The sequence below is a fragment of the Eptesicus fuscus genome, chromosome 6, assembly GCF_027574615.1.
Source record: "Eptesicus fuscus isolate TK198812 chromosome 6, DD_ASM_mEF_20220401, whole genome shotgun sequence".
Classification (NCBI taxonomy): Eukaryota; Metazoa; Chordata; class Mammalia; order Chiroptera; family Vespertilionidae; genus Eptesicus; species Eptesicus fuscus.
Genome location: NC_072478.1, coordinates 29,386,228 through 29,411,972, shown reverse-complemented (window position 1 = coordinate 29,411,972; position 25,745 = coordinate 29,386,228). Strand labels below are relative to the sequence as shown.

Here is a 25,745-nt window from a genome sequence, read left to right as displayed (position 1 = left end):
GCAGGTCAGAGAGCCACAGCAGGTGTGTTTCGTGTCACAGCAAGAAGCTTAGCCTATGCCATGTCTCTCATGGTCAGTGGTCTGTGTCCTGGACACTCCCCTGAGTGCCCAGTACAGGTTTCTTGTAGCCCTCGCCAACCCACCCTCTGTCCAGAACAACCCCGTTATGATAGGGTGATGACCTTCCATGGCTCTGCAGGCCATGTGTTGGGAGCGCCCCCTGCTGGCCATGAATGAACAAGACATCGTGACTTCTGGGCACTTTCTCTAGTGTCTTCATTGCTCTGTGCATTGGCCCCCTGGGATGGGTGCTCTAGCACTAGTGAGGGTACCCACTCCGGGGCTCATGGTGACCCATACTGCAGTGTGTGGTCTCTGCTTATCCCCAACTGTTTCCTCCTCCCTGTGGAGCTGCCAGCAGCCATGCCTCAGTCTTACCTCAAGGTCTGCCCATTTTAGTGACTGTGCTCATTTCATCCGTTCCTCGCCAGGTGGGAGGCTGGCTCAGGGGCCAAGAGAGACCCGTGATGAGCTCTTGTCCCTGTTTTCTTCCTTTCAGCTGGAAAGAGGTGATTTCCTCTCGGAGGAGTGGAGAGAGCGGATCGCCAACACAAGGTATGGCGGGTTTGGGAGTAGCTGCTCAACGCTGTGAGGACAGTGTTGTGGCCTGGCTGGGCAGGGCACCCCCAGGGGGGATCTCGCTTTCTCAGGTCCCTGTGTGGTTGGCGTGGCTGCCTTTCTCAAAGCAGAGCTAGATGGCAGAGGCAGTTGGAGCTTCTCTTCTCTTCTTCCCTTCTGGTTCAGGCTGCCAAAGGTCACTCTCAGGTCTGTCAACAGGTCAGGTGGTCAGTGACCAGCCTAGGGCCAGTGTGGCTGGTCCCTCACAGCCTATCAGGGAGGGCCCTTTCCTACTTTTGCAGCCAGGGAGGGAAAACTGCCTGGAGATCTTGGCCCTCAGCTCAGCTCTCGCTATGTCTGCACGTGGACATTGTGCTCTGTGCCTAGTGAGGCTATTTCTCTGCGCTCGTTGTGGGGAGAGTGTAGTATGGGTGTGAACAGCCTGGCAGGAAACATCCTGAGCTTGCTGGCAGGTCTGCCTGCCTGGTCTTTGGATGAGAGGCCATTCCAGAGCCATCCCAGCTCCAGCAGACCCTTCAACCGAGGACTTGAGGTGTGACCTCCTTGTCCACCAGCTCCTGTAGCTGTGTTTACAGTTCTTCCCTACCCTCTCTCATTATTTTCCCTTTGTCCTTACGATGGCCTCAGGCTGGGGCTAAGATATGCCAGGCTGGATTGCTGTGCTCGGCCCCTCACCTCTAGCATAGCTGCAGATGTGATGGATCTCATTGGGTGAGCAGGAGGCAGTGCTGGAGTGTGAAGGTCTTCTATGCATCAGCCGAGGTAGCCAGGACCATGGTGATCTGTGAGGCCACGTTGCGTGCTCTGGAGTGCTCTTCCTGGGGAGTGGTGGGTCAGCCTTGGTGAGGTGTGGATCACAGGCTTTCAGTCTGACCTACTGTCTTGTCCTTCTCTCCCTGTTCTGGGCGCACTTACTGTACGTTGCCCTGTGTCCCCCCACTGCGATTCTTGAGGCAAATAGCAACTAAGCATTGCTCTTTCATAGAAGTATCCTCTTTTTTTTTTTTTTTTTTTTTTTGCTGCTTGTGAGCATGCTGTCCCGCAATGACTAGGTCCTCCTCATCTTGAGAGAATTGTGATGACTCTATGGATATCACCATCGAATAGGATCTGTGCTGCCATTGTGGTGGGCTGAGTGGGGTCTGAATGCAATGAGAGACCTCTCCAGTGGGGAGAACCCCATACTCACCACGCACTGCCCAGCAGCATCCAGGCTGCAGTGTCCTGTCTTCTGGGCATCCCAGTGACAGCTTCCTGAGAGCACACTGCACCCTGCTCCTTTTCTGCCCATTGTCCGCTTGGCCTGTGACAGCCAGGCCCTGATTGTGTCCCCTGGATGTCCCCCAGATACTCTACTTTCTGTTAAGGGTGTCTCCTCCCCACCAGTTCTTTCGTTGTCAGGTGTGACCCCTGCCTCAATTAGTTTTCTGGTTTCCTCGGGTCTGAATGTGAGAGGGCAGGAGTGTCTGGAGCCTCCTTCTTCAAAGCCTTTTTGGTTCTGCCCTCTCGTGGCTTTGGTCACCTTGAGACTCTGGCGTCCAGCCTTCCCAAGCTCTGTCCTGAGTAGGGCCATGGCCTAACTCGGCTCACCTGTCCTCATCATGCTCTGCCCATCGGCAGCTGGGGTGCCCCCATCCCACTTTAAATCTTACTGTCTTCTGTTTCTGTCTGTCTGGTTGAGCAGGGAGAGAGTACTGGCCTTTATTGATACCTTCAGTATCCTTCCTGCCGCTCTTCCCTTGCACTTGTCAGGCTGTCTGTTACTGCTCCTTCACCTGCTTGCTGTAAAGGGTTGAGATTTCTTGATTTTAAAGCTATTTTGAGACTTCATTAAAACAAGCAGCATGGAGATGACAGTCAGCTCACTTCATTTTCTGTAACGTTCAAAAGAGAAGTGACCCCATGTCTGCAGTTCTGCTACCAGTGGCCCAGCTTCTGCCGCGGCACAGTTTTAATCTGGAGGCACTTGCGGCAGAGAGGAGAGCCACGTGACTCTAAGTATGAAACTGTCTGTCTTGTCTTTGCGTCTTCACGTGAACTAGCTGCACGGGTGTTTCTAGCATTTAGCCATTCAGAGAGTTCCTCTAAATGGGCAAGGGCCAGGCTAGGTGGGTGAGGGAGCAGGCAGGGGAACACCTCCTCGTTCCTGGCGAGGCAGCAGTCTCCTCAGCCATCCCAGCAGGCATCTGCAGATCGAAGTTCCTTTGGTCATCTGGTGCCAGAGACCATTTGAAAAAATTAGACAGGCTGAGTTACACCGTCCCTTGGAAGAGCTTTGCTTCTGGTCCCAAGGGTCCTTAGGTGTCACGTTCAGATGCAGCTTGACTCAGTCGTGCTACCTTCCTGCCTGGATATTTGGTTCTCCTCACACCCCTGCCCCCAGGTTACAGTTGTGCTGCCTGCATTCCAGTCTAGAAATGTCCATGGGCAGGCAGGGACCACCAACCATTCAGTACAGGTTGACTGGGCCACCTTGGCCTGCACATGTCCATTTTGTGGGGTTTTTGTTGTTGTTTTTTTGTTGGTTTGTTTTTTGTTTTTTTTTTCAGAGAGGCCAGCAATGTGGTGGTCAGGGAAATTTCTAAATTATTGTACATTAGCAACAGACTTGGGCAGCTGGAGCCCCTTCCCTGGGCCGGGTGAAAGTGGTGCGGGCAGAGCCTGGGGAGGCCTCACAGTGGAGCTGGCAGTGGAAGCGATAGGCAGCATATGCAATGGCACTGTATACACATGTGAAGATGGAACCTTCATTTTACTCAACTGGAATATTATTTTGCAGTGTTATATTTGTGAATAACTTTGCCTTTGGTCCTGAGGTGGATCACCAGCTGAAGGAGCGATTTGCAAACATGAAGGAAGGTAACGTACTTCTCCCTTAACTCCGCCCTTACGTGGCTGCAGCAAGCTCACCATGCTTCTTGAGCCACCACCCACTTGGTCTGGCTAGATTTGAGACCGATTACAGGTGTGAAAGTTCTAAGTTTTCAAATCCATCCATTTCAGTCCCAATCAGAAGGCTTCAAGCAGTGGGGATGCCTTCACTGTGGCTTCTCACCGTCACCTGAGGTGCCGGGCTGGGTGCATCCCAGCTTAGAATTTGGAGTGGAATAGACCTGACCTCCCACACACACACACTGCTCAGCCAGCCTGAGGGACTTGGGGTGGGTGGCCAGATTAGCAAGTAAGATATTGGCTATCCGTTTAAATGTGAATTTCCTATAGACAACAAATAGCTTCTCAGTGTAAGGATGTCCCAGCTTTTACTAAAGGAATATCATGTGTATCTGAAATTCAGACTGGTGTCCCTGTTTGTCTGGCAACCCTAACCTGGGGGCACTGAGGGCACTGGGATATCCATCCTGGGCCCTTCTGCATTTTCTGGGCCTTTCATGTTTGGAACCACCCTCACCTGTCCAGAGCCACCCTACTGCTTCCCTCTGTCTCCCTTTCCTCCATCCCAGGTCACATAGCAGCCCAGAGCAGACCTGGGTGGGGGAGGAGGAAGGTCATAGACACAGATAACTTTCATCTGCCTTCAGCACTGCCAGTTTCATGTGGATGTATGAGCATGTGTGATCCCATTCTGTGTACAGATGAGCATGTGTATGTGTGTGCATGGTTGTTTTTAATTACTGTAAGAGTGAGGAGCCACTGTCCACTGCACCTTGCACACACCACGTCTCCTGAGCCTTCAGGCCCCTCCCTCAGCACATGTATACCCCAAGTAGAGGAGAGGACTGGGATTCCTGTGGCCTTCGGATCCCACCCTGCCTTGAACTCTCCCACCTTCTCTTTTGTTTTTTCCCCATCTATTCAGCCAATAGTCACAAGTGGCCTTTGGGCCTTGGACTATTGTGCAGTTTTATTAGAAAACGGCCCCTCCATCTTTTTTGGCAGTGTCCATGCGTTATCTGGGCTCCTTTTCCTGTGGGATGTCATCCATTCTGGACTCATCCCTTATGGTGAGCTTGACCCTGCCCCTCTGAGCCCCATTTCCTGCAGGTCTCAATGCCTGGTTATCACACATGGGCCGGCTCAGGGGCAGGATTGCCTGCTAAACCCTCTAGTCATTAGGATCTGTTGTCCTATAGTGACTTGTCCTCAGAAGTCCCCTCATGCACGCATTGTCATCTGAGCATCGCAGGATGGCAGATTCCTAATGAAAGCGGTCTGTGGACCCCTGGCTTTTATTTCATTGTGTCCCACACACTTAGATGCTCCTGTGACGGTAAATACCCCTCGTGGTCTCCTGACCCTGCACCAGGCTGGCCCTGGGATCCATCCTTTCCTTTTCCTAGTGGGGTGGTGCTCAGGAACAGTTGTCTGAGCACTGGGGAGCTCCTCTGATTGGGGTGTTATGGGGCTGTGTTCATGTGTATGGGTGTGCATGTGTGTGCGTGTGTGTGTGTGTGTGTATGCCTTAAATGGATTTATGAAACATTTTCTTTAACTTTTATATTTGACTCTTTTTTCTGACACTGCAAAGTTTAGCATTAACATGTTTACTTTGGTGTTTTCTTCAGTCCATGTAGAACGCTGTCATAATCATAACATGAGCAGCACCACTCACATATGCTCACTGTGACAGGTGTGACAGTCGGTTTCCTCTGTGGAACAATCACACTAACATGGGGCATTAGTGTTTTCTGTGTGGCAGTTCCTAACCTGATACACGAGTCAGGGTGTTTCCGTCTGGGTGGGCATAAGGGCTGCTGGTGTCTCCCAGATTCAGTGTGGGTTACGGGACACATATATGCAGGTGGGATTTCAGGAGGCCTTGGACAGATTTCTACAGGAAAGCCATTAGTAGGTCAGGCTTAAGCATACCTTAATTTTCTCTTACTTGTAGGAAACGGAAAGGACTCCCGGTCCCTGGCTACTTGTGTGCTCAGTGTGCTCATTTCTTCCTTTGGCTTCTCCTTCCCTGCTCTAACTTCCATCATTCCTTCCTTACGTGAATGACGGTTTTCCCCATGAAAGGCAATAATCAGCTTTTGTGTTTCAGGTGGCAGAATTGTGTCCTCGAAGCCCTTTGCACCTCTGAACTTCAGAATAAACAGTAGAAACTTGAGTGGTAAGAAACTCTCATGTTGCTAAATTCTTCAGATGATCTTTTATGTGCATATATATGTATATATATATATATGTATATGTATTTATATATTTTTTTAAATTGATTTCAGAGAGGAAGGGAGAAGGGGAGAGAGGTAGAAACCAATGATGAGAGACTCATTGATGGGCTGCCTCTGACATGCCCCCAACTGGGGATTGAGCCCGCAACCCGGACATGTGCCCTGACCAGGAATCAAACAGTGATCTTCTGGTTCATAGGTCAACGCTCAACCACTGAGCCACACTGGCCAGGCCATATATATGATCTTAAGCATTTGACACAAGTTAGTAAAGGGTCCCTCCACAGTACCGCTGACTTCAGGGCCAGGTCATCTCTGTGGGAACTTCCTGGGAACCTACTTAATGCCAGGAGCACCCTTGTCTTGACCACCACAGATGTCCCTAGACATTGCCCACCCAGGTTGAGACCCCACACGTTTGTCACGAGGTTATGAAGACTCAGTGGTTCATAAGCTTCTTTGCTTTCGTATCTGATTGGCCTAAGGCAGTGGTCGGCAAACTCATTCGTCAACAGAGCCAAATATCAACAGTACAACGATTGAAATTTCTTTTGAGAGCCAAAAACCGACTTCTGCACATGGGCCACGAAGTTTCGATCGCACTGTACGTGCGCGCCCGCACATGGTATTTTGTGGAAGAGCCACACTCAAGGGGCCAAAGAGCCCCATGTGGCTCGCGAGCCGCAGTTTGCTGACCACTGGCTAAGGGGCAAATGGCTGGTGTGTATGATGGGCTCCAGGTGCAGAAACCTTCAGCAGGAAGAGCTGAACCTCTGGCCTCCTGGGGAAGAGCCATGTTACTCTGTGGCACCTGGCCTTGGGGTCATAATTTCTCGGGTGCTGGGCATCTTAGTAGCCGTGTTCTTTCCAAGTGGTCCTCAAGTGCTTTTCCATCCCACCCAGTCAGGCTCGTTGCCGTTTTCCTTGGACAAGCACCTGGGTTAGCGGGGATCATTGTGCACGCCGTGCGCCTCCCTGACCTGCCAGCGTGCTGATATCCAGGCACCTCACCGGCCTGGCGAGTGGGACGGCCTCACGTGATGAGGGCGCGCGGTTCTGCTCCCTTCCTGCCTCGCCTGAGTCATTCCCCCAGGTGCACAAGGCCCTAACCTGTGCCCGTCGTTGCAGACATCGGCACCATCATGCGCGTCGTGGAGCTCTCGCCCCTGAAGGGCTCAGTGTCGTGGACGGGGAAGCCCGTCTCCTACTACCTGCACACCATCGACCGCACCATAGTAAGTGTCCCCGTGGGTGAGGCCCAGGCCCTCCCAGAAAGCCTCCTCTCCCTTCCCTCCCGCCTGCTCCATGGCACTCTCCCTGGAGGATCTGAGACACTGTTGTGCTGTAGCATGAGTGGAAACCAGGAACTCTTTGTCTTCCCTCTTTGCTCCCAGTCCTTGTATGAGGCAGACATTGTCCCGAATGATGTAATAATAATGGATTTGGCCTCAGTGTCAGAGGCTTCTGGTGTCCAGGGAACCCCTGCACTGGGCAGCCTGGTTCCCATCCAGCTTGCTTCATGTGAGATGGCCCTGCGGGTCTGCACAGCCCCTGAGAGTGGGAACCTGTGTTCAGGGTGGGTCTTTGAGCAAAGGTGTATCCCTGTGACAGTTCCAACGACATTTCATGTTGGCGTCTCTCAGGTGTTGCTCTTGTCCTGACAGGTTTTGGGACTGATGTCTAATAAGACTTTTTTCCTTTCTTCTTTCATTTTTAGCTTGAAAACTATTTTTCTAGTCTGAAAAATCCAAAACTCAGGGTAAGTATGTGTTCCCTCATTGAACATCACTGGTATGCTGCTTGATGAGCTTGATGGAACTTTAAGTGGTGGATGGGGAGTGCTGGTTTGGGGGACGGGGTCATGGGTCCCTTGGGGCCACACTTCCTGTCAGCAGTCTTTTGGAAACTAGGTCGAATGAGTCTCGACCTTTGGACAATGTTGTGATAGCTTGGTGAAATGTGCCGAGTGCAGGATTGAGGGAGGTGCTCGAGCCACACTGACCCACCACGTCTGGAACACAAGAGGTTCCTCTTTCTAAACAGGCAACTGCTTCTAAGTGGTGCACCACACTTGCTAGAGGGGAGTGGCCTAGATTCTAACGTGGTGGTTTTACTGCCAGTCCCAGTGTCCCTGCAATGCCCAGTCCTCAAACCTGCCTCCTTCGGACCTCAGAGTACATCTGTCCAAATGTCATTGTTTCTGGAGACTCAGACAAGCATCTGAGCAGGAAGAAATCCCCATGACCTAGAGTCCTGTGCTATTCCTGCCATACTTGGGGTATCTGAGTCTTAATGAGGTTACCTACCTCCAGCACAAAGAACAAGCTAAGCCAGCCAGCACCATCCTCTTTCCTTTTCCTACAGCCTTTTCAGTAACCCTCACTTTGCAGGGATGTACTTCAGTGGGGGTACCTGTACTCCCCGAAATGAGAGGACTGTCCGGAGCTTTTTTGTGTGCGCCCAGTCTTTTTATCTTTGATTTTATTTCCTCACACATGTCACATGGGTTTCGGACTGAGAGGTGTAGGGGTGTCTGCACCAGGCAGTAGATACACACATGGCTCAGGGCTGGCTAAGGGCTTGGAATGGCTCACGTGCTTCTCTCTGCCTTACTTTCCTCTTCTGTACATCAGGCAGAGGAGTTGGCCTGAGCGGAGCTGGGCCAGGTAGCCCACCTCGGTGGCTCTTTTGGGTCATGCCCACACTTTGGGGGACATGTTGATACTTTGGAGGACATGTCCAACACTTGTTTTCCAGGAGGAACAAGAGGCAGCTAGGCGCCGGCAGCAGCGAGAAAACAAGAGTAATACAACCACCCCCACAAAGGTGCCTGAGAGCAAGGCGGCTGTGCCTGCGGAAACCTCTGTGGTAAGTGCCCCCCAACCCGTCTCTTGGGCTTGGGGCCCCACAGGGCTATTGATGGGCACAGCCCTCATTATACAGGGAGGGGCTGGGCTCTTCCACCCAGAGAGGTGGTCCTGGTCAGCGCACATGTTGGTTGACTGGGCTGGAGGAGGGAAGGGGGTTCCTGGGTTTCAGGTGCCTCTGCTCTCCCAGAGCCTGTGTTGTGGGCTCATTATTAACGGGAGGACGGGTGGGAGCATTGCTCTCTCAGTGACCTCTGTCCACTAGGATTCTGGTGCTGAGGAAGAGAAAGCAGCGACCACCGCTATCAAGAAGCCATCCCCCTCCAAAGCACGGAAGAAGAAGCTGAACAAGAAGGGCCGGAAGCTGGCTGGCCGGAAGCGCGGACGTCCCAAGAAGATGAGCACTGCGAACCCCGAGCGTAAGCCCAAGAAGAACCCTACTGCACTGGACCTCCTGCACGCCCAGACTGTGTCCCAGACGGCGACGCCCTCACCACAAGGTGAGCCAGGCCTCAGAGCCCTCCTTAGGGCTGCTCAGGCTATATGGGTCACGCTCCAGAGGGCACCTCATGATGTCCTCAGGATTCGCCTGGGCCTCACTTCACCCAGATAGTCTGCCAAGAGCAAATCCTGGTGGGGGCTTTTCCATCACATCCTGCCATCCAGGGCTTGGATAACGTCAGCAGCTATGGCAGAAAGAGCACTGCTCACAGAAATTTCTTAGATTATGAGGGCATTTGTCTCGGCTTCTAGAACTGCTGTGATGCAGTATCTGGTTATGCCTTTGGACTGTAGAAGCTGTGTTGAGTCTTTTAAAAAACTGGAAAAGCCTGGCTAGTGTGGCTCAGTGGTTGAGCGTTGACCTATGAACTAGGAAATCACAGTTCAATTCCTGGTCAGGGTTAATGCCCAGGTTGCAGGCTTTATCCCCAGTAAGGGGTGTGCAGGAGGCAGCTCATCGATGAATCTTTCTCACTGATGTTTCTATCTTTCTCTCCCTCTCTGAAATCAATATATATATATATATATATATATATATATATATATATTTTTTTTTTTTTTTAAAAGCATTGAAAAGTTCCATAGAACAATCTGGAATTCCCTGGGAGGGCATTCCAGTCAGTGTTGACATGTAAATGTTGCTGTTTCCTGCAGATGCATACAAGTCACCTCACAGCCCATTTTATCAGCTACCTCCCAGCGTGCAGCGGCATCCCCCTGACCAGCTGTTGCTGGCACCCACCCCGCCCGCACTGCAGAAGCTGCTAGGTGAGCTAGCGCCGCAAACACGGTGGATTCATGTGCAGATTCTGACTTAACAGCTCTGAGAGGAAGGGGCGGGGTCCGAGGTTCTTCCTCTTTGGCAAGCCCCCTGTGATACCTGCAGCACGCTGACCACACTAGAGTCCCGAGGGCTCAGGGTCAGTCCTGCCAGGTGGTGCTTGGGCTTTTAGGCCAGCAGGACCCATGTGGTTTTCTTAGGCTGAAGCTCTGCCCCCCTGGGGACACTGGGCCATGTCTGGGGACATCTGTGGTTAATTGGGGGTGCTCCTGTCTAGAGTGGGGGACAGGGATGCTGCTCACTTCCCCACAGTACCCAGGACAGCCCCACAGAATGACCCAGCCCCATAGTTCTTAGAGTGTGGGAAGGGCCTGTCAGGGATAAGCTGGGGCTGTGAGGGAGCAGGCACCTGCTCACCTTGCGGTGCTTGACCAATAAGCTTCTCATCTCTTTTAAAAACTGAGTGAAGGAAATGCCTTTGAATTGTGGGAGCCATCAGTTTCCCCACTTCAACAGCATGTGTTTACTGGGAGATTTGGTCACAGAAACCCGCAGTCTTGGGGAGAAAGAAAGTGTGCTGGTGATGGCAGGAACTGCAAAGGCCTCCAGGGGACACTAGCCATAGGTGCAAGTGAGTGGTGATGCCAAGGCAGTGTGGAACCAAAGGTGCTGGCACAGTGACCGGTGATTTTCAGCAGCATCTGACAACAGGGCTGGGGGAGCTCCCAGAGAAATACGAGTGCCCCCACGCTTCCCCTACCACCACAGCCTCCAGCCTCAGCTGATGGCTTCTGTACTGAGACCTTATCCCGGTTCTCCTAGAGTCCTTCAAGATTCAGTACCTGCAGTTCCTGGCGTACACGAAGACCCCTCAGTACAAGGCCAGCCTGCAGCAGCTGCTGGACCAGGAGAAGGTGAGGGGTGCCTGCTTTTGTGTTCCCAGCACTCTGCAGAGGGGTGAGCCAGGCAAGCCCCCAGCCTGCCCAGAACATGCCCTGCTTCCTGTCACGTCCCCTTGTCCCTGTCCAGAGGGCCTGCTGCCGCCCGTGCTGAAAGGTGTCTGTCACCCCCAGTTAGTAACTCAAATAGCCACAGAGTTGGTACCACCTTCCGATAAAGTCTCAGATGGAGGACCAGCTGGCGTGCCGAGTGTGCATGCTCCCAGTGTATGCATGTGTTGCCACCTGTGAGCATAGGGAGGTGGCAGCTCTCGCACTACGGGGAATGGACAATGGTCTTTATCAATGAAATGGGCTGAGCAGTGTCCCATCAGCACTCCTCCGTTGAGCCTGTTGAGGGAAGAGATGGTGTGGGCTGGGCTCACTCACCAGCCCTCTGTTCCCTGCAGGAGAAGAATGCCCGGTTGCTGGGTGCCGCACAGCAGCTGTTTGGTCACTGCCAGGCCCAGAAAGAAGAAATAAAGAAGCTTTTTCAGCAGAAACTGGATGAGGTAGAGCTACCTGAAGCCAAGATGACCCAAGTACAGAATTGAGGGGTGGGCAGGGGCTGGGCGGGGGGCACAGCCCAGGACAGCTGAGCTACAGAAGGACTGTTTCCTTTCTGGTGTTTTTTTCTGGTAGTCTAGAACTTGGGCTCTGGTCAGAAGGCTGCTCCCAGGAGCCCCTCGTGGGGCCTGAACAGGCTTGTGTCTTGAGGTCACCACCTTGTTCCCCTCTCTGGGGGACTGTACTTAGTCTCTCCTGTCTATGACTAGTACAGTGCCACCCCGGTCTTACCTGTGCGAAAGCCAATCCCCTCCCCTCTCCACCATGGTGGCAGCTCCCTGCAAGCCCAGCCTTGCTGTTGTGTGTCCACAGTTGGGAGTGAAGGCGCTGACCTACAGTGACCTGATCCAAGCTCAGAAAGAGATCTCCGCTCACAACCAGCAGCTGCGAGAGCAAACAGAGCAGCTGGAGAAGGACAACAGGGAGCTGAGAAGCCAGAGCCTGCAGCTGGTACGTGCCCAGAGCAGGCAGCAGTTCCAGCACATTCCAGAGCGAGCAGAAGACCTCAGACCAGGGGGAGGGCCAGGTGTCCCTCAGTTGATGGGTCTGGAGGCCCAGGTGCTGATGTGTGTCCCAAGACAGATAACCTGAGGTTGCCTGCGGGGCCCCAGCACATCGTCCTGAGTTTCCATGACTGCCTTAGTCCGAGTGAGAAGACCAGGGCCCTCCCCATGTCTCTGACCTAGTTCATTTTAGGAATGCTGGCACAGCTTTACTTGGCTCTCAGAGCACATGAGCATGAGCTGAACTTGCCCCAGAATGTGGCTTCTTAAATTCCTATCAGGGGTGTCCAAAGACTCATGATTTTACTACATGGGACTTTTTTTTTTTTTAATCCTCACGCAAGTATATAGTTTTCATTGATTTTAGAGAGAGAAACATTGATTTAGGAGAGAAGCATTGGGGACTCTTTCCCCCTCCCCCTGTGGTTGTCTGTGCTATGAGATTCTTTTCCCTTCCCCATGTGGGAGTCTGTACTTGTTCTTCAATAAGTTTCCACCTTTGCTATAAAAAAAAGAGAGAGAGAAGCATTAATCGGTTGCCTTCCATACACACTCTGACCAGGAATCGAACACACTACCTTTCAGGGTATGGGTGGTGCTCCAGCCATCTGAGCCACACTGTCCAGGGACTAGACAGGCCTTTTGATCCCCCTGGATGTGCAGGGGCCTCCCTTCTAATGGGTCCCCTTGCTTTATCCCATGAGACCCCTCACCATACTCCTGTGGGTATTTCTTATGAAAACCCTAGTCTCCTCTGGCTGTCTCTGCAGCCTGGCCTTCCAAAAGCAGGAGGGAGAGAGGGACTGGCCCCCAGGGATACCTGCCTAGACTCCTGCCCTGTCTCCTCCCAGAGCCCAGTGTCAGGGCGGGAAGCAGGTCCCAGGGGGCCGTCCTGTCCTCCCTACAGCCACGCACATGCTCATGGCCGGGACTGCCTTGTCCCCACAGCTGAAGGCTCGGTGTGAGGAGCTGAAGTTGGACTGGTCCACACTGTCCCTGGAGAACCTGCTAAAGGAGAAGCAGGCCCTGAAGAGCCAGATCTCCGAGAAACAGAGGCACTGCCTGGAGCTGCAGGTAGGGGGGCAAGGAATGGGGTTGCCTTGGCCTCTCTGGGCTTCAACTGGGGTGTTAGGAACATGGTCAGTGCTATTGGCAGACCCACCAAACCCATCCTCCTCCCAAGAACAGTGTACTAGTTCTGGTATCACTTTAAGAACAGCCTAACCTCCCATCGTCAGCCTAAAGGGGAACAAGAAGTAGGGCAGGTGGGCAGCCCACTCTCCCTACCCCAGGGCATCTCATCTGATTCTAAACCTAAAGTGTGCCTGAGCGCCTCCTGGTGAAGCATTTCTGACACAGTCACTGAACAGACCTTTGCGCATTAAAACAAAACAGCTTGTGCTTTTTTTCCCTGTTTTTTAAAAATATGCTTTTATTGATTTCATAGAGGAAAGGAGAGGGGGAGAGATAGAAACATCAGTGAAGAGAGAGAATCATTGATCAACTGCCTCCTGTACGCTCCCCCACTGGGGACCGAGCCCACACCCCAGGCATGTGCCCTGATTGGGAATTGAACAGTGACCTCCTGGTTCATAGGTCGATGCTCAGTCACTGAGCTACACCAGCTAGGCATCTTGTGCTTTTTCTGATAGGGTAACTCGTTCATCAAGGTCAGCTAGAAAAAAGTTCGGGGAAGGAGAAAGCATAACAGGTTATGACTGAGTTCCTGAGTACAGAACTTACAAGTAACAATGAGGACAATAAAGAGAGACGTGGGGCATGAGCATTAGTCATTATGAAAGCTCCCTGTATACAGACGAGGTTCTACTGCATTTACTCAGCACAGCTTCATAACATAGAGCATTGCCGGTTGCCAGACCCGTGGGGCTCTTTTAAGTGGTTTATTATAAAATGAAACTGCAATGAATTTTTCTGCACCATGATTCATTTTAAGGATATTTCTGTAAAGACATAGTCCCCAAAATAGATCTGTGAGCAGTTTAAGGTCCTGTGATACATGGCCTAGGTGTCTCTTGTCCACCACACCAGCAGTGTGTGTCATAGAAAGAGGTTTGTCTCTAGCCGGTTGCTCAGTGGTTAGAGCATCAGCCTAAGGACTGAAGTCTCCTGTTCAATGCCAGTCAAGGGCACATACTTTGGTTGCAGGTTCGATCCCCTTTTGAGGGGGCCCAGACATTCCCAGTGTGGGAGGCAACCAATCAATGTGTCTCACATTGATGTTTCTCTCTGTCTCTCTCCCTCCCTTCCACTCTCTTTAAAAATCAATGGGAAAAATTGGGTGTGGATTAACAACAAAAAAAGAGGTTTGCTGACTGCTACAAAAGCCAGGCCTTGTTTTCATGGGTGTACCTGCAAGAGAAGTCTCCACAGGGAATATATTTGGTTTCTGGCTCTTCTGTGTAATAAAGAAATGATACATGTTCATATAGAGAAAAAGCCCAAACATAGTGTAAGAAAAAAAGTGCCCTGTGGCCCCGCAGGTGTGGTTCACCAGTTGAGCGTTGACCCAGGAACCAAGAGGTCTCAGGGCATATGCCTGGGCTGTGGGCTCAATCCCCAGTAGGGGGTATGCAGGAGGTAGCTGATTGATGGTGTTTCTCTCTTATCAATGTTTCTATCTCTAAAAACCATGTTTTTTAAAAGCCTGTATCTGACCCCTGGAAGGAAATGCTATTTCAGGGTTTTTCCCAATGTTGTATACTCATGAGAGCGCTATGTCCTCTGTTCCTTGCTTTCCTGTGGACGTCTTTTAGTTTCAGCAGATGTGCATCTGCAGAACCACTTTTAACACTCACGTGCTGTTTTATCTGTCTACCCAGAGTGCCCTGACCAGTTTGGGTGGTTGGCTGCTCTGCCTCCCCTTTACACACAAAGTCTGCCTCCTTGTAGTTACTCTGGGTGGGCATCCTTCTCACTCTCCTGGGATGGTCCCCTCTGGTGGGTTGCTGTGTTGGGCTGGGCTGGCCTCTGTCTGGGGCCTTCGACAGGTGTGCAGGACCCTCCCCCACAAGCAAGCTGAGGGCCTGACACCCTCGATTTTCCAGATTAGCATCGTGGAGCTGGAAAAGAGCCAGCGGCAGCAGGAGCTCCTGCAGCTCAAGTCCTGCGTGCCGCCTGATGATGCTGTGTCCCTGCACCTACGAGGGAAAGGTGGCCTGGGCCGAGAACTGGAGGCGGAACCCAGCCGGCTGCACCTTGAGCTGGACTGCTCCAAATTCTCACTGCCCCACTTCAGTAGCATGAGCCCGGAGCTCTCCATGAATGGCCACGCAGCCGGCTATGAGCTCTGCAACACACTGAGCCGGCCCTCGTCCAAGCAGAACACCCCCCAGTACCTGGCCTCTCCACTGGACCAGGAGGTTGTGCCATGTACTCCCAGCCACAGCAGCCGGCCCCGGCTTGAGAAGCTGTCTGGCTTGGCCTTGCCAGACTACACCAGGCTCTCCCCAGCCAAGCTGGTGCTGAGACGCCACCTGAGCCAGGACCACACTGCCAGTGGCAAGACATCTACTGGTGAGCTACACCCACGGTGAGTCTGCCCTGGCGCTCTTGGGCTGTTGTGGGGTCTTGAGAGGTGTTGCTTATCAGTTTGGAAGTGTTGGCTAGGCCCAGGCTGTCAGCTCTGAACACAAAGCCACAGCCACTGGGTCTCCACAGAGAGTGACTGTGGTATGTGTCTCATTCCAGAACTGAGCACGTCAAGGAGAATGGCCTTCCATACCAGAGCCCGGGCCTCGCCAATGGCATCAAGCTGAGCCCTCAGGACCCACGGCCCTCATCCCCTGTGGCCTTACAGATGACAGGAGAAAAAGGCAGTGAGAAGGTGCAGGCAATCACTGGGAGGGAGGGACTTTTGGGGTGGGTGTCTTCTGACCTGTGACTGAGCCAGGGCTATGGGGGGCACTCAGTGGGTATCCTAAGTGGGTCTGTTAGAGAGGGCATCCAGGTGGGGGCTATGGAACAGGAGATTGTGGGGTGGGGATGGAGGGATAGGGCTTCGTTAGTCAGGTCCCCACTCTCAGTTGCTTCACATCTTCAGGAACAAGACTAAAAAAGTGGCAAGATAGTAGAGCCCCCTTAGAGTGGCATTGCCAGAGGGCAGCTCTGTCTCTGTTCAGATGGCAAGTTTGAAAAACATTAGGTCAAAGTGTGAGGACCTAGTGACGGGTAGGGGCCTGGAAGGTCAGGAGAAGCGGTTGGAGTTGGAGGGATAGGTGTTACTGGGATGAGGGGACTGTCTGCTATAGCGGTCCCCTTGTCCATGGCTGGAGGGTAGTTGTGTCCTTCGGGTGGTGCTCGTGGCCTGGGGTTCACGGGTCAGCAGCAGCAGGCAGTCTGCTGTGTCTGCAGGGTCTGAAGGAGCGCGCCTATGCCAGCAGTGGGGAGGCCATCACCAGCCTACCCGTCAGCATTCCGCTCAGCACTGTGCAGCCCAGCAAGCTGCCCGTCAGCATCCCCCTGGCCAGCGTGGTGTTGCCCAACCGTGCCGAGAAGGTAGTGAGTGGGCACCATGGGGGGCGGGGGCAGTCCAATGCTGTGTTGCTCCGAGAGTATCAGCACAGGCAGAGGAGACTTTTGTCTGGTGTTTGCCCCATAAGACCTGGTTCCTTTTTGTTAAATTGCATGCAATTGAAGTTTGAGAAAAATAGAGCATCCAAGAATCCAGGTTTAATTACATTAATATCTTATGGGTTTTTTTGTTGTGTTTTAATCTTCATCCAAGGATATTTTTTCCATTGATTTTTAGGGAGAGGGGAGGGAGGGTGGGGGGCGGGAGAGAGAGAAACATCCATGTGAGAGAGAAACATCCATGTGAGAGAGACACATCGATTGGTTGTCTCCCACGTGCTCTGAAAGGGGCCCAGAATTGAACCTGCAATCCAGGTACATACCCTTGACTGGAAATTGAACCCAAGACCCTTCAGTGCACAAGCCGACGCTCTAACCACTGAGCCACATCGACCAGAGCACATCTTGTCATTTTTATCTCATCCTTTTTTGTAAATGGTGGTGTGTGCAGGTGGAGAAGGAATAGAACTGCCTGATGTGGTAGAAGCTTGAAGCACATCTGCTTCAGTCCATACCTGCATTCCCCTTGCCTCACACTTATGGACTCTATATAATGCAGGCTTTTTTCTTCTTCTTCTTTTTTTTTCCAGTTATAATCCACGTACAATTCACCATCTAAAGTGTGTATTTCAGTGACATTTAGTATGTTCACAGGGCTGACAACCATCACCTCTAGTTCCAGAATGTTTTGTCACCCCCCCAAAGGAAGTCCCACCCACATCCATAGTCATGTGTGTGTCCCATCCCCATCTCTGACAGCCACAAACCCACACTTCTGGACATTTCACATAAATGGAATCACACACACTGTGTGGCCTTTTTGTGTCTGGCATTTCTCATTGAGCATCCTGTTTACAAGGTTCATCCATATTGTAGCGAGTGTCAGTGCTTCTCTCCTTTTCGTGGCTGAGTAATCTCGTGTGTAAGTGGACACATTTGGGTATGGTTTAATTTATCAATGGACATTTTTTTGTTTCTACTTTTTGGCCACTGTGAACAGGTGTGTACAGGTTTTGTGTAGACAAGTGTTTTCATCTCTTTGCACATAGAAGATAAATTGCTGGGTCAGATCATAACTGCTGCTGCAGCCCTGACTGCTTTCCCTGTACCCTTCATCCCCATCCTGAGCCCATTAGCCAGAATGATCCCTTAGGACCCAAGTCAGACATCTGTCCCACCCCTGATCAGACCCTTCTGGTGGCTGCCCACTGTGCTCACACCCTGAGCAGGTCACTTTCCCTTCTTCGAGCTGCTTTTCACACACCTGCTATTCTCCCTGTCTCATGTCCTCAGCACGTTCTGTGACCTGTGACCCCTCCCCGACATTCACATGCCAGGCCCAGCTCAACTGACAGTGCATTCTCTCCACAGAGAAGCACCCCCAGTCCTGTGCCTCAGACCCGAGAGTCCTCGTCCACACTTGAAAAGCAGATGGGTGCTAATGCCCATGGTGCTGGGAGCAACGCTGCTGGGAGCAAAAGCCTCACCCTGGCGCCCACAGGTAGGGTGCTTCTCCTATTTCTGCCCCGTTTCCATAGGTCAGCTTCCACCTGTGCCCACTGCCACCCTCCAGGGGCTGTGCTGGGGTGTGAGTTGTGAACAGTGTCTATAGTGAGGCCTTCAGAGATGCCTGGCTCAGAGCTTATCTCCTCCCAGCCATGCGGTCTATGCTGAGTCCAGACTGTTGTCCTCCTTAGCAACAGCAGCAGCACAGTGAGACCTGGGGGTCAGGGACACTAGGGTGGGTCTTCAGTGCATTACCTGAAACTCTGGCTGGCATCCTGATATGATGTGCTTGATCTGACTGTATTAGAGCCTGAGTAGTGTGGTGGCATTGTCCTTGTCAAACCACTGTGGGCTCCGGGGCCACCCGGTTTCTAGCTGGATTCTGATCTCCTTCAGAGAGCTCCAATTTTTGACACATCTATGTGTTGACACAGGGCCCCGGGGTGGGGGGAATTGTGGCTCTGAAGCCAAGAGGCTCTATCACAGCTGTTCAACTCGAGTTGTGAAAGTCCGTGAACAGGTGGTGGGCATGTGCCAGTAAAACTACTGTAGCAAAGCTTGGCAGCCAAAACGCCAGACCATGGGCTGGGCTGTAGTTTGCTGACTTTTGTGAACACCATGGCCTGTTTGGAAATTATTTTTCCAGTCATAAAGAATAAAATTCAGCCCTGGCCAGGTAGCTCAGTTGATTAGATCGTTGTCTCCATACACCAAGGTTGTGGGTTCGATCCCCGGTCGGCACACACAAGAATCAACATCTCTCTCTCCATTTCTCATTCTCAAAAATCAATTTTTTGAAAATTAAAAAACATAATAAAATGCAGAGGCCATTACTGAGAGCAATCCTTCCCCTAGGCTCCCTGTGTCCCACTACTCCAATGCGGGGGATACTTTGCAGCTGGCAGCATGATGAGTTCTGGGCAAAGGACAAATTCTGTCTCAGTTGGATGTCATAAGGGTTTCTGGGCCTCTAGAGGAGGTGCCAAGAGAGGGCTCAGGGTGGGGAGTGGTACACAGGCTCCAGGGCCTCCAGTGATGCCAAATCCAAACATGGGAAGGAGCTCATCACGCCTGAGCACTCTCACCTGCTCTTGCGCCAGCCCAGGGTGCCTGCCTTGTCCCTTGGTGCCATCTATGGGGACACCCATGACATGGAGGGTGATTCTCCATGGCTTAGTGTCCTTACCAGTTTCAGAGCACTGTCCTCTCCTGGGATGAGCTTCCCTGAAACACTGTTTCTCTTCCCGGCAGGCTTCTATGCAGGCTCAGTCGCCATCAGTGGGGCCCTGGCAGGCAGCCCGGCCCCACTCGCTCCTGGAGTTGAGCCCCCTGCCTTCGATGAGTCCTCCAGCTCGGGGAGCCTCTTCACCACCATGGGCTCCCGCAGCTCCACCCCACAGCATCCTCAACTGCTAGTGCAGCCCCGGAACTCCGGTCCAGCCTCGCCCACGCACCAGCTCTGCGTCAGCCCCCGACTCAGCGCTGCCCAGGGCCCACTCCCTGATGCGAGCAAAGGGGACCTTCCCTCTGAGGTTGGCTTCTCAGATCCAGAGAGCGAGGCCAAGAGGAGGATTATCTTCACCATCTCAGCTGGTGCCAGCAGCACCAAGCAGTCACCTTCCAACAAGCACAGCCCTCTGCCTGGGGGTGCTCGTGGAGACAGCAGTCAGAGCCATGGGCAGGACAGTCGAAAGCGGGGCAGAAGGAAGCGGGCATCAGCCGGGACCCCCAATCTGAGCTCAGGCGTGTCTCCCAAGCGCCGGGCCTTGCCATCCGTCGCCGGCCTCTTCACTCAGTCTTCAGGGTCTCCCCTCAACCTGAACTCCATGGTGAGGCCAGGAACAAATGTCTGGGGAAGTAGACAAGCAGGCATCTGGACGTTGGGTCTCTTGTTACCGGGGGTAGCCGAGATGGGCTGGGGCAGGGCCCATGCTGGAAGGGAGCAGCTGGCAGGCTTTGCGATTCCCCAGTACTCCATGCCCGGGGTAGCTTAGGCAGGAGGGATCAGAGCAAAGCCATTGGGGTCGGTGCTGTGGGAGCCCATTGACAGAGTTGTGCTGTGTCTGTGCTGGTCCCTTAGGTCAACAACATTAACCAACCTTTGGAAATCACAGCCATCTCGTCCCCTGAGAGCTCCCTAAAGAGCTCCCCTGTACCTTACCAGGACAACGACCAGCCACCCGTGCTCAAGAAAGAGAAGCCCCTGAGCCAGACCAATGGAGCCCACTACTCCCCACTGACCTCAGATGAGGAGCCGGGCTCTGAGGACGAGCAAGGCAGCACCAGGTGAGGGCAAGGCAGGGCAGGCACTCCACCCTTGGGAGAGGGGCGTACACCAGCAGGGTTCTGAAGGACAGGCCCTTGTGGTCATGTGTGACCCAGGGACAGGCAGCTTCCACCTGCCATTAGTTGGGGGGTAAAAGGGACCTTAACAACCACTCCCCATATTCTCTCCCTCCCCCAGCCCTTGGCAGCCACCATCTACTTTCTGTCTCTATAAATATGACTTCTCTAGGAATCTCATATGTAACAGTGTAATGTCCTCAAGGTTCATCCATGTCATAGCAGGTGTCAGAATGTCCTTCCTTTTTAAGGCTGAATAATCCAGTGTGGATGGACCACATTTTGATTGTCCATTTCTCTGTCCATGGACACTGGGGTTGCTTCCAGTTTTTAGCTGTTGTGAATGTTGCTGCTGTGAAATGGCATATATGTTTTTTGTCTCAATTTACCTCATACTAAGTAGCATTTGTAATATATGTAAATATATTTTTATTGATTTCAGAGAGGAAGGGAGAGGGAGAGATAGAAACATCAATGATGAGAGAATCATTGATTGGCTGCCTCCTGCATGCCTCCCACTGGGGATTGAGCCTACAACCCAGGCATGTGCCTGATGGAGAATCGAACTGTGACCGTCTGGTTCATAGGTTGACACAACCACTGAGCCACACCAACCGGGTGTACCAAATAGAATTGCTGGGTCACATGGTCATTCTATATTTAATTTTTTCAGGAACTGCCATCCTCATTATTTTCCACAATGGCCACTCCATTGTACATTTCCACAGCTGTGCACTCAGGCTCGAGTTCCCCCACGTTCTCACCAGCACTTGTTATTGTCTGATTTTGTTCTTAATGTAAATTCCTTTCTTATGGGTGTGAAGTGGTGTCTCACCATGGTCCTGACTTTCATCTCCCTGACAACTAGTGATGTTGAGTATCTTCTCATATTGGCTGTCTGTGTGTGTCTGTCCAGGATCCTTGGCCCTTCCTTTAATTGGGTGTCCTTTGCTATTGTTGATTTGTGAGAGTTCTTTATTCTGGATACATGATCCCTTATGGTATGACATTTCCCCTCTCTCCCTGGGTTAAATTTTTACTAAGTCCCATTTATCTGTTTTTTCTTTTGTTGCCTGTGCTTTTGGTGTCTCATCAAAGTGATTTTATTTTTATTTTCTTCCACATATATACATTATGTTCTTAAAGGTTGCACTTGATTAGTCTTCTTTTGTCTCAGGCACATCCAACTTACCAGTTTCCAGATTCATTTGGAAGTTCTATGTCGTTGGGGAAAGGCCATAAGACACTGACACGTAGAATGCACACCATTTATAATTTGGGGCTGCTATGAATTCCAACTTGCTGAAGTGTACTACATCCTATGTGTCACATGCATGAGATACTATAGATGACATGACAAGCACCGGGGTTTTAAACAGATTGAGAGATGGTTCTATCTGGGACATGTGTGTGTGTGTATATGAGGAAGTGGAGTGCCTATTCCTCTTTAGCTGCTGAGCCCTCAGTAATTGGGCTGCAACATGGACATAACAGCCATGGGTCTTCCTTGAAGGAGGTCCAAGGGCAGGGGCGCTGTGTGTTTACTGCTGCTCAACCTCCCTGGGCAATTCAGTGTGCACATACAGCTCTCAGTATGCACAGGGATTTCAAACAGTCGTTTTCTTTTTTTCTTGATAGAATTGAGAGAAAAATTGCAACTATCTCCTTAGAAAGCAAATCTCCTCCGAAAACCTTGGAAAATGGTGAGTAACAGTGCTCCATTGCATGAGTCCCCAGTGCTAGGTGGCATGCCCTGTCTTTTCTGCACAGGCGTTCCTGAGCACAGTGGTGCTAGAAAGGCCATTCCCACCACAGGCCAGTCTTGGTGCTGCCAGGTACCATATCCTCAGTTGCCTGGGCAGCAGACCTGTTTCCTTCCTGGTGAAATAGGCCAAAGTCTGATTGGTGTTGACTCGTTCACCCACCTGCCCTCCCCCAGAAGCACTCCTTTCATCTTTCCCTTCTCCTGTAGTCCGTCCCACCCTATAACCACATGGAGGACCAACCTTTTCTGGGTGGAAGGGCATCCATCATTCTGAGCTATGGTAGTCTGAGCCCATGCAGCTTCCTCCCAGACCCCCCTCGGAGACCTTCTAACCACAGTTCCCGTCCCACTTGACCCCTTGGAGGCACCCAGGCCTCAGCCCCTGCCTCTCCTCATCAGGTGGCACCCTGGTAGGAAGGAAGCCGATGCCCTCCAGCGAGCCCATCAACAGCAGCAAGTGGAAGTCCACCTTCTCACCCATCGCTGACCTTGGCCTGGCCAAGGCCACTGACAGCCCGCTACAGGCCAGCTCCGCTCTGAGCCAGAACTCCCTGTTCGCTTTTCGGCCCACCCTAGAGGAGCTCAGCTCAGTTGATGCCAAGCTGGCCACCCACCCCAGGAAGAGCTTTCCGGGTGCACTGTCGGGGACTGGCGGGCTGAGTCCCATCAGCAACCCCCCCAACGGCTTTGCCTTCAGCGGGAGCCTGGCTGCCGACCTCAGTTTACACAGTTTCAGTGATGGTGCTTCTCTCTCCCACAAGGCCCCTGAGGTGGCCAGCCTGGGCGCCCCCCTGAGCTTTTCCGCCCCGAGGGGTAAGGAGAGCAGCACGGAGCCTGGCCCTTTTGTGAACAAGAGGCAGCTGGATGGACTGGGTGGCCCGAAGGGTGAGGGGGTCAAGGGCAGGGAGGGAGAAGTCAGCTTGCCCGTGTGCACACCCTCAGACAAGGCCTCATCACATGGCAAGGTGGGCAAGGGCCGGGACCGCGAGCCTGAGTTCAAAAATGGCCACAATCTCTTCATTTCTGCCACTGCCGTGCCTCCTGGGGGCCTCCTCAGTGGGCCAGGCCTCACCACAGCAGCGTCCTCAGCAAGCGGCACAGCCCCCTCCTCCCAGACACACCGGCCCTTCCTGGGCACTTTTGCACCTGGCCCGCAGTTTGCCTTGGGCCCCATGTCCCTGCAGGCCAACTTAGGCTCATCTGTGCTGCAGTCCTTGTTCAGCTCTGTGCCGGCTGCTGCTGGCCTAGTGCACGTCTCATCCGCTGCAACCAGACTGACCAACTCTCATGCCATGGGCAGCTTTTCCTCCGGTGTGGCAGGTGGTGCAGTTGGAGGTAGGCAGAAGCGCGTCTCTCCTGTCTGACTCTCAGGTCCCACGGGACCTGCTCTGGGGTCTGTGACACTACGTCGTCAAGGAAGCCTCCTGGACCACTGGGTTTAATCACAACTGCTTTACAGGTTCCCTTCCAGAGCCCCCTAAGGGGTGAGAGGCTGTGCCCGCGGGTCCCTTTGTGTCCACCTTGCACCTGCCACCTCATTCCTTTTCACAAAATGCAGATATGACTCACATGGGCAGAGCACTCACGCGTGAGTTGGCCTGTCAGGCTTTCTGGTTGTGACAGTGTCTTTCATACCTTCAGGAGAGCTGGCGCCGTGACTAGAGCTTTCATGCCTCCCTGTGGAGGTCACCATCAGACCTGACAGCCTTGGGCACTGTCAGGGCATTGCAAGAGAGTAACCACAGCGCCTACTGCACTGTGGCTCTTTGTAGGGTGGAGTGGAGCCACTGGCTGGGTCCTCTGTAGTCCCAGACCTCCATAGGTGGCTCCTTGCTGGGTACAGGTGGGCGAGATGCTCACAGCTGGGAGCCTAGGAGGGAGTGCTGAGGGGGGTGTGGCATGGGGCCATCCTGCAGGTAAGTCTCACCTGGCCACCTGCACTCCTGCTGCCTGCTGCTTTGTCCCTGCACCTGTGTGCACTCAGAGCTGCGGCTGCTGTCTGCTTCCCCTTTTTTGCGTGTGTCTCTTCGCTTGCCTGGAGAATGCCCGCCTGTTGAAGCTGAGTTTTTCTCTCCTGTTTGCAGGTATCTTTAACCACACGGTGCCTTCCGCCTCCACTCATCCGTTTGGAGCCAGTTTCGGCAGCGGGGCTGCTTGTCGCAGCACCACGCTGAGCTTAACCCCGATGCAGGCGGTGGCCAGTACCCCCGCCTCTTCCTTTCAGGCCCTGTCCTCTGTGGAGACCAGGCAGCCCCCACCCCAGCCTCCTCTGCCCCTGGGTCGGCCCCCTGCGGGGCCACCAGCACTTCACGCGCCCCCCCCTCCTCCTAACGCTGCCTTGCCTCCTGCTCCTGCACTGCTCCCTGCTAACTCTGAGCCTGTGCTCCTGCAGAATCTTGCGCCCCTCCCGGCTAACCAAGCTTTCTTACCTGCCTCCTCTGCCGCCTCTCTGCCTCCTGCTAACGCCTCTCTGTCTATCAAGCTCGCCTCCCTCCCACACAAGGTCTCCCGCCCCTCCTTCATGGTGCACCACCAGCCCCTGCCTGGACTGGCTCTGGCCCAGGCCTCACCCATGATCCCACAGGCTAGCTCCACGGGGCCGTCCGCCGTGTGGGTTTCCCTTGGCATGCCGCCTCCTTATGCCGCGCGCCTTGCGGGGGTTAAGCCGCGATAAAGACCTTGGTTAGCTAGCCGTTCTGTTCTGTAAGGTAAGGCTAGAGCCCAACCAGGTGGCCCATACAAGAAACTCACCTGTCCTTTCTTCCACAGAGAGTGGACAGGCCCAAAGGGCTCTGCAAGGGGCCTGGGACCATTAGTTCTGAGAGGCGCTAAGAAAAACTAAGCACAGGGTGGGAAGGGAGACGGTGGCAGCCATGCATGTTGACCCCTGAGTGCAGCCTGAGCACCACCACAGAACTCAGGAGGGGAGTGGCCAATCCTTGGTGCCCACTGGACCTTCTCACCAGGTCCCACAGTGCTCCAGGCCAAAGAAATAGCAGATCAGGGAGGCCCTGCAGGCTGGGCAGGCAGGGTACTGCATAAGTCCTGCATGGAGGGGACCAGGAGGAGGTGGATGCGGCCAGGGTCCTGGCTATGCAATCCAGCTCCATTTTGCTGCCACCCTCCGGCTGCATGTCTGCAGTTGTCAGGGACCCAGGAAGCCCCAGTGTGGGGCCATGGGCGCAGCTCTGAATCTCAGTATTTGCTGTTTGCCCACTCTTAGGCTTCTCTCAATCTGTTTTATTGAATGTACCTCATGGTTTTAGGAAATTTTTATGCATTTGAGGCCCCTGGTACTTAGCAGGCCTTCAGAAGATGGTGGTTGTGCAGGCCCAACCCACATGCACCAGAGGCCTGTGGGTAATGGGATGAGCATAGCCAGCCACAGGAAGGGCTGCTTGGACAGGTGATTGGTGCTCCTCTGGCCCTCAAGGATTTTGATGTCAGTGTGGAGTCAGAGGACAGTGTAGGAAGGGCCTGACTGGAAATGGGGTAAGGAAGGTGCCTGTGAGGCATTCAGGAAGGCCATCTGCTCCTTTGCTGGCTGTGAGGGTGTTGGGCCCCTGGAGCAGCTGATCCAGCCACTGCTGGTAGGGCAAAGGCCTTTCTGGGC

At 53.0% G+C, this 25,745-nt stretch overlaps 1 protein-coding gene across 1 annotated transcript in view; it reads left to right on the top strand.

The window, feature by feature from the left end:
• Positions 1–25,745, top strand: part of DOT1L (DOT1 like histone lysine methyltransferase) — a 68,018-nt gene that overhangs the window by 38,933 nt on the left and 3,340 nt on the right. The window contains exons 8-28 of the mRNA XM_028159286.2: positions 560–615; positions 3,419–3,498; positions 5,645–5,713; positions 6,900–7,006; positions 7,489–7,530; positions 8,529–8,639; positions 8,904–9,138; positions 9,794–9,907; positions 10,743–10,834; positions 11,269–11,370; positions 11,738–11,875; positions 12,877–13,002; positions 14,994–15,478; positions 15,637–15,772; positions 16,300–16,443; positions 17,890–18,019; positions 19,276–19,853; positions 20,105–20,310; positions 22,006–22,070; positions 22,532–23,467; positions 24,217–24,840. Coding sequence (XP_028015087.1) covers positions 560–615; positions 3,419–3,498; positions 5,645–5,713; positions 6,900–7,006; positions 7,489–7,530; positions 8,529–8,639; positions 8,904–9,138; positions 9,794–9,907; positions 10,743–10,834; positions 11,269–11,370; positions 11,738–11,875; positions 12,877–13,002; positions 14,994–15,478; positions 15,637–15,772; positions 16,300–16,443; positions 17,890–18,019; positions 19,276–19,853; positions 20,105–20,310; positions 22,006–22,070; positions 22,532–23,467; positions 24,217–24,806 — 4,542 coding nt within the window. The 3' untranslated portion in view covers positions 24,807–24,840. The remainder of the gene's footprint in view (positions 1–559; positions 616–3,418; positions 3,499–5,644; positions 5,714–6,899; positions 7,007–7,488; positions 7,531–8,528; positions 8,640–8,903; positions 9,139–9,793; positions 9,908–10,742; positions 10,835–11,268; positions 11,371–11,737; positions 11,876–12,876; positions 13,003–14,993; positions 15,479–15,636; positions 15,773–16,299; positions 16,444–17,889; positions 18,020–19,275; positions 19,854–20,104; positions 20,311–22,005; positions 22,071–22,531; positions 23,468–24,216; positions 24,841–25,745) is intronic.